The sequence below is a fragment of the Drosophila serrata genome, unplaced genomic scaffold, assembly GCF_035046125.1.
Source record: "Drosophila serrata isolate PLE 108 unplaced genomic scaffold, ASM3504612v1 contig_2, whole genome shotgun sequence".
Lineage (NCBI taxonomy): Eukaryota > Metazoa > Arthropoda > Insecta > Diptera > Drosophilidae > Drosophila > Drosophila serrata.
The window spans coordinates 1,280,044-1,293,884 of NW_028256900.1; the positions used below are offsets into that span (position 1 = coordinate 1,280,044).

General features: G+C 33.3%; 2 protein-coding genes across 2 annotated transcripts; both read right to left on the reverse strand.

Annotated features, from left to right (window-relative positions):
• Window positions 1-2,743: 2,743 nt before the first annotated feature.
• Window positions 2,744-4,179, reverse strand: LOC110178871 (uncharacterized). The gene is made up of 3 exons (XM_086834787.1): window positions 3,633-4,179; window positions 3,036-3,571; window positions 2,744-2,968 (listed from the first exon to the last, which is right to left on the reverse strand). The coding sequence occupies exons 1-3, from the start codon at window positions 4,117-4,119 to the stop codon at window positions 2,885-2,887; spliced, it is 1,107 nt and encodes a 368-aa protein (XP_086690913.1). The 5' UTR covers window positions 4,120-4,179; the 3' UTR covers window positions 2,744-2,884.
• A 3,460-nt stretch (window positions 4,180-7,639) lies between these two features.
• On the reverse strand, window positions 7,640-10,403 carry LOC110178872 (larval serum protein 1 gamma chain). The gene is made up of 3 exons (XM_020946146.2): window positions 10,355-10,403; window positions 9,556-9,683; window positions 7,640-9,493 (listed from the first exon to the last, which is right to left on the reverse strand). Exons 1-3 carry the CDS (start codon window positions 10,401-10,403, stop codon window positions 7,703-7,705), a joined length of 1,968 nt encoding a protein of 655 aa, XP_020801805.2. The 3' UTR covers window positions 7,640-7,702.
• Window positions 10,404-13,841: the final 3,438 nt, after the last annotated feature.

The following is a 13,841-nucleotide window of genomic DNA, read 5'->3' on the forward strand; positions in this document are numbered from 1 at the left end:
ACATAATTCAAAAGCAATTTACACGATTTTAGTCTGTTTGCTATATACATATATATGTATTTGTCTATATTTAATTGCTGCTAAGCCAAGTTGGCGATATTTATGTTGTAAATGTAATTGAATCTAGTGCCAAGGATGTCAACTTCTTGTAAGGGGCAAGTTGTTGAAGTTGGATTTTTAAATTTACTTAGTTTTTTTTTTTGACAAAATGTAAACAAAATTAAGTTTAAACTCAAAATATACACATATATTTAACATGTGAAAAATATATTTTATATATTACTACTAGAATTACTTCTTCCCATTAATAGTTCTTATTTTCTAGGAGTATTTTTAATATATTTTTGAAGAAGGAAATTGCTCACATATTTATATGAACAGTTTTAAGAGTTAAAAGTATATATTTAGTGCTATAAAACCCTACAAGTACTTATAATAATATTTTATATCGATCTTAAAAATTATCTGGATGAATTCTGCACATAAATTTCACATAAAATTGATTTGCCACAATTAATTTTTTATTGCCCTCTTGATGATATTGAATATGTCTGGTAATTATTTTTGTTCGTAGAATTGATGATTTAAGTGAACTTTAGTTCGCTAGCTTGATAATAGAACGTGAAAGTACTTTAATTAAATGCCCTGGAATTTAAAAATATTAAAGCGTAGTATCGGTTTTGGCGATGCCAACGAAAATAATAACCTTTTATTGACCTACAATTTTATGTCAATTTAAAGAAGCTGATTTTTCCCAGGGATTTCGTTTTAAATGTTGCCAAGTGTTAGTGCTGACCCTATCAGTAAGCTGTCGATAAGAATTGAGTGAATACACTAAAAAAAAGGAACGAAAATCTTGATTTACGAAAAGTAGTTAGTAATTATATTAAACAAACTTTTTTTGTTGAAGTTTTTAGTTATTATTTTATTATTTGAAGTGTTTATATTAATGCAAGTAGTTCTTATTAATTGATAAATAATAAAATGCTGACATTTTTAGCCAGATTTCAAGACTTACTCCCAGTTCCACCCACCAATCATTCCCTTTTTAAACAAAAAACTCGGCAAAAACCACCTACCCCAATAATGTCATTAACCATCAATGTGGCCACGTTGACCCACTTTCACTGTCCAGAGAATGTGAACAGCTGTCAGAGACTGTGAGATATGGGACAACCCCTGAGACATGCCCAGGGAAGCGATAAACCAAGACAGGCGACACTGGACAGAGGACGGAGGACAGGAGACGGAGACAGTGCTCCTCCATCGCTCATCCCACTGAAAGCGAAACAAAAGACAAAGGACTTTGCGAAAACTTGGGGAATACTTACTTCCGATATAAACGATATGGATCGTGATCTTTCGATTGGGGAACACTGAACACACGATCGACGCCCACACATATTGGGGGCGATAACGAGAAACAAAAGATGAGTTTTTGTTGAGTGATGATTAACACGATTTGTGAGAGGCTTTATTAGTTTGCTGAGTGTAATGAGATTTCATCAGGCATAATGAGGAATTTAGTCAGACTTTGAGTATAATTCCCTATTTCGAAATCAAAGTAAAACAAAAAAGAAAGCTAACTTAGGATACCCTTGGTGTTAGCCATAGGATCATAGTTTCGAATATTCAATACATCATATTGTTGTGATTTTAGGCTGAGTAACACAAATAGTTTTATTTAGGAGTAGTTTTAATGAGAGATTAAGCTGTTTGTTGTTTATTTAAGTTCTAAGCGATGGAGAGGTGATGGTACATACAAAGACTTAGGGATGGTACTTATTCGATAACAATACATATATTCATTCGAAAAGTATACGATTTCTGTGGTAATGATATACCAGGGATGTTGATCAGTGCGCTGCCAATTGTATTTCCAATACATATCTCAGGCAAAAAAGCCATAATTTTAATTTGGAAAGCTTTCCCATGCTAGCTTTTAATTGGTTAATAAATCTCCATAATCAGTTTTATATGTTAAAATAATTAAAATTTGTTGAAAATTTTAACGATGTAACACACCTTATCTTTTTTTGAAATTTTGAAAAAAAAAAAAAAATGCAAAAAATTATTTTTCCACTAGACATGCCTAGATCGATTTAGCTGTTCATTCTGATCAAGAATATATATGATTTATAGGGCCGGAAATGATTCCTTCATTGTGTTATATGCTTCTGATTAATACTAATACCCAGCAAAAAGGTATAAAAACAGTACATTTTTTTAAACAATCTGTGTTTTCCAAATATCATAATTAAGCCAAAAATGCACCAATTTCAATTCCGAAAACTGTTTTGTATTAGTTTTTATAGCGCAAACAAATCTACATACTTTGTTTCTTGATGCTGTTAAATGCTTCAGAATAACAAAATAATAACCTACAAAAAGGTATAAAAACAGCCAATTTTGTAGAGTAATCAGTGTTTTTCAAAGATCGTAATTAAGCCAAAAATGCATTAATTTCAATTCGGAAAGCTGTTCTGTGCTAGTTTTCAAAGCGCTAACAAATCTGCATACTGCGTTTTTAAATTTAAAAAATTCAATTTTTTTTGTCGATTTTTGACAATTTTAATGATGTAACCCCTTATGTATTTTTCAAGTTTTGAAAAAAATGAAAAAAATTATTTTTTCACTAGACATGGCTAGATCGATTCAGCTGTTCAGTCTGATCAAGAATATATATGATTTATAGGGTCGGAAATGACTCCTTCACTGCGTTACAAACTTCTGACTTAAGTTTTAATACCCAGCAAGTATAAATATTTATTTTACAAAAATTTAAACTTTTAATACATGTACATAGATAAACATTGTTTTTTAAGTATTTATACAATATTTTTTGGCATACTTTTTTTGGTATTATGAATATTATTTTAATTATTTATTGAATGCAGCCCCAGGCACATCTCTCCCATGGGGTTGGACTCCGTACATAAACAAGTCCCAAGTATGGCGATCCAAAGAACTTTAATAACAATTAAGTAAAGCATTAAGACAAAGCATTGTGATAATTATATTATATTAAAACTCACCATTGATTTTACTTCTTCTAAGTTCTCCAAAACCAATTGAAATGGCATTTCTGTGCTGAAACCTTTTGCGTTCAACAAATTCATAAAAGACTCGACGAATTGCCAGGTGATGGAGTTACCTAAATGAAAAGTTCTCAGATTTGTACAGTTTTGAAAAATTTCCCGTAAGTCTTGTTCTCCGAAATTATACTCTTCATTTGGCAAACACAATTCCAAAAACTCCAAAGTGTATGCATGCAGTGAGATCCAATAAAACCATTGAAAGTCTGGCGTATAATTAAAATTCCCTCTGAATCTTAATGATTTCAGTTGCGGAATATGTGGTAACATTGAGTAAGTGTGACAGGATAATATTTCCAGATCCTGTAACTGATTAAAGCACGAGTTCTGAGTTTCCATTATGTTAATGTTTGAAATGTGCAATTTGCGAAGATTTTGCAGAGTGGAAATAATTCCAAATATATTGATGGCCTGAGAGTAACTCCTCAAGTTTAGGCTGAGGTCTTCCAAATTAATCAAATTTTGTAATTGATAAACTGTAAATGATAAACTGTATTTTAAGAATAGTTTGATTAAGATTTAAGCTCTAAAACTCACCTACATCTCCGGCAAAACCGTGAAGAAGTAATTTAATTAGGTTTGGTAGTTGCATCAGGGCGTTGATGATATTCACAGACGGTTCACAATCCTCACTTATATGCAGATGAATTGACTTTAGGGTTTTCCTATTGAGTATCAGCGCAGTGATCTGCATCCAGTTTTCACTTTTTACATTAAATTTAATGGACTCCAAGAACGGACATTGCATCTCGATTAGATGAAATGGAATGATATTCTGGCTGTCCCACAAGCCATTTATTTGTCGCACTTGAGAACCGCATAGAGGCAAGATTACTGGCCAATAAATGGCCGATAATTTACGAATGTCGAGATCTTTAAATTCATTTCGACTGTGCAGGGCAAAAGCTTGTCCCAAAAGCGGATTTGTTTGGGCCAATTGCAGTTTGTCATTGATATTGAGATGTTGAAATATTAAATCTAGAACATGCGCCGGCAAAAGTGTGAGGTAAATTTCATGTTCCATTGTGAGACTAACGAAATTAAATGCTAGCTTAAGGCTAGACTTTCAGACTGATACTAAATTATTTCTGAAGCTTATGCGATGCTTTGGAGACTTTCTTCAACAGCTGACTGATAAGGTCTAACCTTCTTATCTGACATTAGATTCGGGTGGAATTTAATTCGGCTATCTTTCAGTTTATACATTAATCGAAATTCTATGAATTCTTAATTATGGGTCATTAAGCACAAGTCTAGTAAGGAAATTAATTAAGGTAAAGTTTTACGCATAGCAGGTTAAATAAAATAATTTATCTTACTTTTTGCTATATTGTTTTTATTTATAATTTATATATGTTCGTATAACTACTCTTATTTTTTTCAGACTAGGAAAAAAATTATTGTTTGATTACTTGAAAATAATCAAATTATTTATGGATAATTAAGATGTATCTCAAGATACTCACAATGGATCTATAAAACTATAAATAAGGAATTTTAATATCGATAGAAAATGTACCAAGGTAAAATCAAAGGTAATTCAACCCTGAAAATTTGACTATTTCAAGCTTTATTTATAATCTACTGCATTTATTTTTAAAATAAAGTGTAATATCTTCCCAAACTTCGTTTCTTGCTTAAGCATATTAATTTATTTCTTCATTTATATAAAATATTCCTTCCATTTTATAAATAAGAGTATGTTTATCTTCGTTATCCTTAGCTATAATAAAGTATCTTTATTCGTATTAAAAAGTCTCCCAAAGCGGATGGGCCACCTTTTTTTTATCGTTGCAATCATTGAATAAACTCTTCTTGGCTTTTTGCGTACAAAAAGGCAATTTATTAATTATGCATAAATGGCAAAGACCCTGTCGAAGTTGAAGAAAAGCGGGAAACGTGGGGGAGTTGCGTTGTCGGAAAGTTCAAAAAGCAATCAAGTTCTTGAGTGCCGACAGCAGTTCTCAGCCGATTGTACAGTTAAATATATATATATATCTGATAAATCTGCATATATATATATAAGCAAACAGAAGGACTGAGAAGAGACAGGAATCGAAGACTTTTTATAGCCTGGACAAAATGCTGTACTTTAACTGGAATCTCCTTAAATGGCAGATACTTTTGTCTTTTGTCGAAGATCTTTTTTTAACGGGTTTATATATAAAGAAGATAAAAAAGTTATTCATCAGTTGGCAAACTTTTAATTTTATTTTTTGGGCATCATAAATTATTATAGGGGGAAAAATTAAGAAAGAACCAAGAATTAGAGTCCATTACTAGATATTCTACCTGCCTCTGCAGATCCTCAAACTCTCCTACATGTGTTCCCAATATGTGTGCCCCGATCCGGTCGAATCTTTTCTGAACACCTCGTAGAACCATTTTTCTTTTCCCTTTCCTTTTTTTTTTCCCCATTTTTGGGTTCTCATTTTGCTCCTTGGTAAAGTTTTAAATTTCTTGGAAATAAAAGCCTGGCCATTAGTTTTCGTCCTTCCCTTTTCTATCGCTCTACGCTTGGCTGCCCCTTTTTTATTATTATTATTTCTGTCTTTTTTCGGGGTATATTTTTTTCGGGACAGGCAAAATTTTGGCAGCTACCTAAGGAATCGAGCAGGGATAACTAGTGGGAGTGAGATGGATTTGAGAAACTGAGAAAGAGAGAGAGATAACTGACGCTGAAGAAAATCTAAGGGTAGTCTAGTCTTCTAAGTATACTCTTTTTTTTTGTCAGATGATCACCACGAATTTGTGAAGCAGTTTGTCGTTTTTTGTGGGATTTCAGGGGGATTTGCAATAATATTTATAAATTTACATTTAGTAATAAGTAACAAAATAGGTGGTTTTTTTATAGTTATCAGAGGGATATATCCTTAAATAAGGGAGTATACTTTTTACGGCAATCATTTGCTAATTTGTATTAAAAGAAATCACAAAATATATGGCCTTAGAAGGCTCTTTTTTCTAAAAGATACTCAACACAATATTAAGATACTTTTGCTGGTAACTCTAATAAAGATATTAAAAAAGATTTTCAAGACAAGATTGAGATACCTTTACAAAAATTATAGAATAAAAGAAACACGAAATTTACTTAAAAAAAATTTAATTTAATCTATATTTTTAAACTTTAAAATCTTTCCAAGCCTTGTCATTCTTTGTCTAGTTGCAGAATTAACCTTAAAAAATATTTACATTTTCTTGGCTATATAAATCTTTATTTTCATGCTTCTAAACCCTTCCAATCCTTGCCTCAGTTTGTTTAATCTTAAAGATACAATATTAACTGAATCTCCAAAGTATCTAAGATGAGTATCGCCAACTTGTTAGAGTATCTCCTGTTCGACTTGAGTCATTTTTCGTACTGATTGTGTTCCTCTTCCAAGTGTTATCTGCTTCTCGGCCTCTGTCCGTGCGTTTATTTAATTTTTATTTTTATTTTTTTTATTCGGGCTTCACTGTGGACCCCTCTCTTGCTCGGTTACTTCGGGGGCTGCCTACGAAATCCATGTGCAGGTGTCCAATATTTTCTTTTTTATACCGCGTCATCGGGGCTACGGAGGAGGAGTATATATGTATATATATAAATGTGTATAAGCAAGAAAAAAAAAACCAAAACTAGTTCTAGATTTACAGCCCGCCGGTTTCCCGCTTGCCGCCTTATTTCGCCCATATTTTCGATTCGATTGCGTATAACAAGTTTAGCTGTCGTCTCGTCCGTCGGTTTTCGAACCGTTCTTTTCGACTCGACATTAAAGTGCTTTGCATCCATGCAACGTAGTGTCCGTCACAGTTTTCCCCCTACCTCATATAATACCTTTTTTTTTTTTTGTTTTTTGATTTTTGTTTTGGTTCCTCAATGCGGTTATTCTTATTTTCTAAGCTTGTGTGCAGGGAAAATAATTTTGAAATTTGATTTAGAAATAAATATGATTAGGTAAACGAGAGGGAAGTGAAATATTTTATTAATTTAGGTGTTTTTATGATTAATATAAAATATAGAGACAGATCAAGATATTTTTTGGTGTATAAATATCTTTAAAAGATGTTCTAACTCTCCAAAAAGCATTATTATGAATCTTTTATCAGATAAAGCATTTACTAAAATATATTATTGTAATATAATCAAAATATTCCTTTAAATATTAGAAATAAATGTACTTATTAATTATTTATAGAACCATTCTTTCAGTGTAATTTTGATTAATATTATACACATGTTAGATACGAGGTTTTTGGGAGGCCCCATGTGGAGTGCCCCCCTCTATTCTTAATAATCTCCCCATGCCTGGTAATTACCCAAATTTGGCGTCACTATCCGTTAAAGGGTTTAGGTTGGTTTTTTTATGGAGATAGGATTAAGGAAGGGGTATAGTCAAAACATAAAAAAAAAAAACGGTAAAGTGGAATTAAAGTTTATTTATGGAGTTGCACTCTAACGATATTTTAAAAGGTTCGATTGGGGATAAGAGAGAGGAAAAATAAGAGATCTTCTAAGTAACTACATTGTATTTAAATAGTTTTCAAAATAAAAACAAAAGGTGTTTCTTTGTTACCATTTATTATTAAGTAAAAATATTAACAAACTTGGAAACTTGTTTTAATATTTATTTTAAACGATCTTCATGCATGATCTCAACATCCTTCCAGTAAGCATATTCCCCAAAGACTTCAGGATCTACTGGACTATCCTGTTCCATTAATTGATCAAAAGGATAACCCAAGGGTAACTCATCCCAACGACTGATACCTTTGCTAAAATCACAATTAATTTCATTTCCCTGCTGAGCCTTAAAGTCATAGGCAGTGGCAACAATTAATAAACGCATTTTTACAGGATTTGCTTGTCCACCTCTTGGTAAAATCAGACGTCTAGGGAAACCACAATTCGGTGTGGAAATATTCATAGGAAATTCATAGTCCTCATCCCTTTCGGCCAGCTTCACAAACTTGTACAGTTCGGTAAGGGAAATGTGATCCCCAATCAATCCATTAAAATCCTTCAACTCTCTGGTTATACGGTTTAATCCTGGATATAGCACAGTTAAGAATGAATCCAAATGATAAAAGGGTTCCCTGTGAAGAGATCCTCTCACTGAAGTGGTCAAAATAGTTCGAAAAATTACTGATTTTGTTCTATTGTTGCTAGAGACATCCAAAGTGTAGTTAAAGTCCTCTTGTTGTAGTCTATATTGCCTTTTGTGGAGTGTAAAAGGCCACAAAAATTGCCCAGCTATATAGAAATGCTTCTCATGGAGGAGATTACTGAGATCCACATCCACAGGTTGATCGTAAGTAATCAAAGGACTAATTTCCACATTAGTAATGCAAAGATCCTTGGGTATATAAGACTTGCGGTTATTATTTGGTTGAAAAGCCTTTCTATACCAATGATAGGAATGCAATAGTCGTTCAGCAAAATAATAAAAGTATTCAAATCTCAGAGATGTGCGAAGATCTAGCAAAAGTTGAGGTTTATATTCAATAGCTTCAGTTACAAATTGTGTCCAGTCGTAGGGAAAAAGTTCTCTAAGACCAATTAACCAATTGTTACCAGAATCCAAGTTAATAAAACTATCATTGGTTTGAATATAACTTCGGGAGGCAATTGCTTCGTCCACCAAAGACTCCAATCTCTCAAGATATTCATTAATCCTCCTTGTAGTTTTATGATAGTCATTATCTAGGCTTAACTTTTTATATGACATCTGCTGGCCATATCGCTCCAGCTTATAACGAGCCAGTATTTGGCTTAGTTGGTAATACCACCATTCCTGTAACTGATCATGTGACTCCTCCTCTTCCTTAGCTAAAACTATGCCCATGTTGAGATAATACCAGTAGGATTGCCAGCCAATGTCCTCCAACAAGTGCTGAAGTTTATTTCTACTTTTCTGATGGTTTTCCTTTATTCTCAGAATATTAACATCAGCCATTGCCTGAAGCCATTCATGGGAGTTCCTCAAAGGACCTCCCTTCAAACTCAAAGGTTCCATTTCTTGAGGATGAACTTCCTCTATCATAATATCTCTTTCATTCTCTTGTCTTGACCAAAAATTGGCAAAATTAAATTTTCTGGCTTTGCTGACGGTGACAGCATCGTGATAGGTTTCTGGCCATAATTCATAGACTTTGGGCATAATGAGTGCCTGATAATCTTCTCGTTTTAGTAGCACTTGCATTAAGGCTTGAACAAAAATACTTGGATTCATATACATACGAGCCCAGCAAATATTTTGCCATAAAGTATACCAATCTCTGGTGTTGTAGAAAAATGTGTAGAGCCCCAAAAACTGTTCGTAATGATCATCATTCAGTGGATTGAAAGAGGCTTCTCTAGGTAGCAGTTTTCCCAGATTGAAAGCCTCGTAAAACCATGTCATGCGTTCATTGTAAACCTTAAAATTGAAATTATTTATTTATAGTACATATAGATATTTATATTTATTATTTTACCTACCACATATTGATCCTTATCGGTTACTAATTGCTGTCCCAATAATCGCCATTGTTCGTTCATAAGAGGTTCGTTAACATGATTAAGAATTTCCAGCAGGTGTTGCTGCTTCTCCAAATAGTAACGATTACCTAAGGTACATATTAATTAATTAATTATTATTTGTTAACATTAGTTAATTAAGCTTACCTATAACATCAGCTCTGAGAACAGTGATGTAAATATTTAAAAAATATATTGATAAGAGGCCGCGAAATTTCATCGCACTTGTTTGTCACACATGAACCGAAAATCAACTGAAATGCAATTTGATTAAGCTATCTATATAGCTCTCTGACATAATCTGGGTTTCAGTAGGGTGATTCAATTTATTATAAAAATGTATTATATAGTTTAATAAATAAAGTAGAGTATTGTATGTCTAAAGAGAAATCCATAAATCGAAAATAGGTTTCAGTAAGAAACTGGAAATAATTATACGTTTTATTGGTATAGTTTTAATGTTGTTTAAAGGCATTTACTTGTATAAATATTATTATTTTATATTACAAAGATATATGCACTAAATTCTATATATTTAAAAGTTTTTCAGTATTAAGAACTCTTTTAATGCAACCACTTTCATTTTCTTTATAGAAAATTGCTCTGATTTTCTTTTGTTTACAATTGCAATAAGTATTGTTTACTTTGTTCCACCTAAGTGGCTATTGTTGGTTAATGTGTATATATATATATATATTTATCAGTGAAAATTACCCTAAGAGCGAGTCTCATTTGCCTGTTAGTCACCAGGAACGACCACCGTCGATCACTTCCTCCTCATTCTCCTCCTCCTGCAAATGTGCGGACATTAAATTGCCAACAAAGTCGGTGATTCTTGGTGCCACTTGATGTCTGCCGATGATGACTGGATGTGCGGAAAAAAAAGGGCAAATTATAATGCGAGAAATGTTAATTACAGTCGTCGACAACGGCTCGGATGTCTCGGTATATATATAGTATATAAATGGGTATATATCTGGCCCATTGTTCGCTCAGAAATTGGCGCATTAATGTAAATCGGCAGCCAGGCATGACGGATTATAGGAACACAGACCTAGTCCAGATGCAGGCCGACTGAAGTAAATTAACGTCCAGTTATGGCACAAAGCTCTTTGTTTCCCCCCGGTGACAAAACGTTGCGCTCGAAGAACTTAATGAGTTGGAACCGAAACGTAAAGGAAGCCCTGCCAGATACTAGATACTTTTTCAATCCCCAGATACTTGTAGTTACTCTGTCTGTCTCCGCGCTGATTGATTCTTATTGATGGTGGCCAAAAAAATAAGCCTGTTATAGGACCGTTACGGATTGAAGCAATTGCTGCCTCATCAAAACTGATCATCTGATGGAAAAAAAAATAAAGGAAAACTTTAGGGCTAACAAAACGTGACAAAACTGCTGCTGGTGAATATTGTCTAATCATTGTCAATGTTGAATATCAAATAGATGCACTCAGAGAAAATAAATCAAGCTATTTTTGTGGTAGGAAAAGTTGAAGTAAAATTAAGGTTCTTGAATTTGAAGGTTTTATTTAAGGGGGATTCTTATATGTTTGGTTTTTGTGATCTATTACTGCTATAAACCTTAAATACCTGTACTCCACTAATTTTTGTTTTAAAATGTTACAATATAAAGTAGTCCCCTGTACTAAATAGTGAAGTACAGGTATTTAAAGTTTATAGTTGTTTTTATTTCAAGGCCTAGAAATGGGGCCTACAAATATAGTAATATTTTAAAACAGAAATCGGAACAATTCTCTTAATAAAGTCTTGTCTACTATTACCTTAGATGTCTTTGTCAAAGAGTTCTCAAATTCACATATTAAGTATACATTTCTCTCCCTATAATTTAACAAAAATCTAATAAAATTCATTAAAAATCTCACATTTTCCTTGTAGTGTATTATATGTATATGTATGTATATGTATAATACCGAAAGTGACTACAAAATCCCTTTTCCACGTGCAATGAGCACCATGGGGGTTGCCTTTGCCTTCATCTGGGATTCCAGTTTCCCGTCTTCGATCCTAAGTGCTTTGCATAATATTAGCACATGATCTGGGTTCTGGGATCTGGGTTCTTGGATCTGGGATCGCGGATCGCATTGCATTTGCATCTTGGCACAGAATTTCCATGGGCTTGTCATCATCATCAGTATCATCAAATTGCCATAAATCGTCGCCCCTTGTCGCTCCTTTCAAATGTCATCACAGTCTGTGTTTTTTTTTTTGTTTTCTCTTCCTTTCCGCTGCTGTCTTTTCCGTGATCCTTGGCCCCCGGGAGGCTTATGAAATGCAACTTACATTTCAATAGTGCGCTTTAATAGTAGGTCTTCGTAACCCATTTGCGCACTTTGTTCTTTGTCATCGGTTGCCTGATGATTGCCCCCTTTTTAGCGCATTGGAAATTGTATTTAAAAAGTCATTATCAGGCGGATCCCCTACCAATTTCAGTGCATCAATCACTAGGGCCTTTTGTCAACCTTTTCGTTTTTTAAATTTTTTTATGTTGTTGATGGGTTATAAAACGGACATCATCTTGGGTCTTGGGCGTGTGATTGGTGGGGTAGAGAACTGCTGGAAAACCTTCTATAGGTTCTTAAGGGGTTTTAGGTGTTAGATATTAGGGGCTTTTCTTTTTATATGTATCAGGGGAAAGCTACTTAGGTTTAATGATCTCTTTCACAGCAAGCGGGCTGTGACATCTTAAGGATCTATTTTAAACAGAAGCTACGGGAGTTTAAAGAGATTAAAATGTTCTTTACTTTGTTTTATGGAATATTTTCGCTTTAATTCGAAACCCCATTTAAGTATGAGTTATTTAAAAGAGTTTTTAGTATTTAAAATGTCATAACTATAGCTTTGGTATACTTTTAAATTACATTTAATAAGCCCTCAAGGACTCCTATTCCCATGACTCACTTGCCAAATATGTGTGGCTACCGATCGCTTTTATCTCATTTTCAATTACCATAATTCCCTCGCCCTAAAAGTGGTTACATAAGCGCTTTTAACCTTCCATTTTCTAACTATTTTCACTCACTCAGCTATCTCTTGGCAACCTCCAAAAGCTTCTTATATTTATTGTTACCATATTATATTTTTTGCTTTTTCGCTGAACATATTTTAGGTCTGACGCATACGCACTCGTGCGGGGTCTTTTTGGAATGGCATGTGGACCTCGGGGCAGGGCATGGCACCACCACCTCGTCAATGGCAAAATGTGTAACCAAACCGAAGCTGATGTGAATCATCGCTCCAAAAGACCAGCTCCAGACCGCTGGGCTACTCGATCGGTAGTCAACGGGGATGGCTTTAATAAGGCAAAAGTCGACAAAAAAAAATAAATAAAAACAACCAGAAATTGGGTCAACCAAGATAAAATTCAAGTAAGTTCTTTTTTTGTTTAAATAATGCACTCGAAGAATTAAGTAGGGTTTAAACATTAAAATGAGTAAATTTAAGATGTGGGAGAAAGCTTAGACTTACAAAAATTTAAAAATAATACCTAGAAGGAAAAGTTTTAAAATGTTTGTATAGTTTTCTACTCCTTTTCTGTCTGTTTTGGGGCTCTGATCTTAACCAGTGCCCAACAATGATTTTATTAAAAAATTCATATCATAAAAATCAGCGAAGTAATGAAAATATATACTTAGCTGAAAAATATTATAAATATATTTTTGAAACCTTCATAACACAAGAACGGAAACTAACTTTGGGAAACTGCCCTTGTAGTTTGAAATTGAATTATGGGATCGTTTAGCAAACCGACCATAATTGACCTTAAAATATTCGCATTCTTTAAATCGATATTTTTATTGAAATTTTTTTTCGAAAATGCTAATTTTAAGAAACTTATAACTCAGACAAAAATTTATTCATTTCGATTCGGACAGCTGTTCTGTGCTAGTTTTTATAGCGCTAACAAATTTGCATACTGCGTTTTAAAATTTTAAAATTTCAATTTTTTGTCCAATTTTGAAAATTTCAACGATGTAACCCCTTATAAAAATTTGCAAAAATTTCAACAAAAAAATTGTTTTGACCAGACATGGCTAGATCGACTCGGCTGTTGATGCTGATCAAGAATATATATGATTTATGGTGTCGGAAATGACTCCTTTCAGCATAACAAGCTTCTGACTACAATTATAATACCCTAGAAGGGTATCTATTATTTAAACCTCCTTTTGTCTCATAATTTTCCCCGAGTGTACTTAAATGAAACCAATTTCTGTTGATCTTCTTGT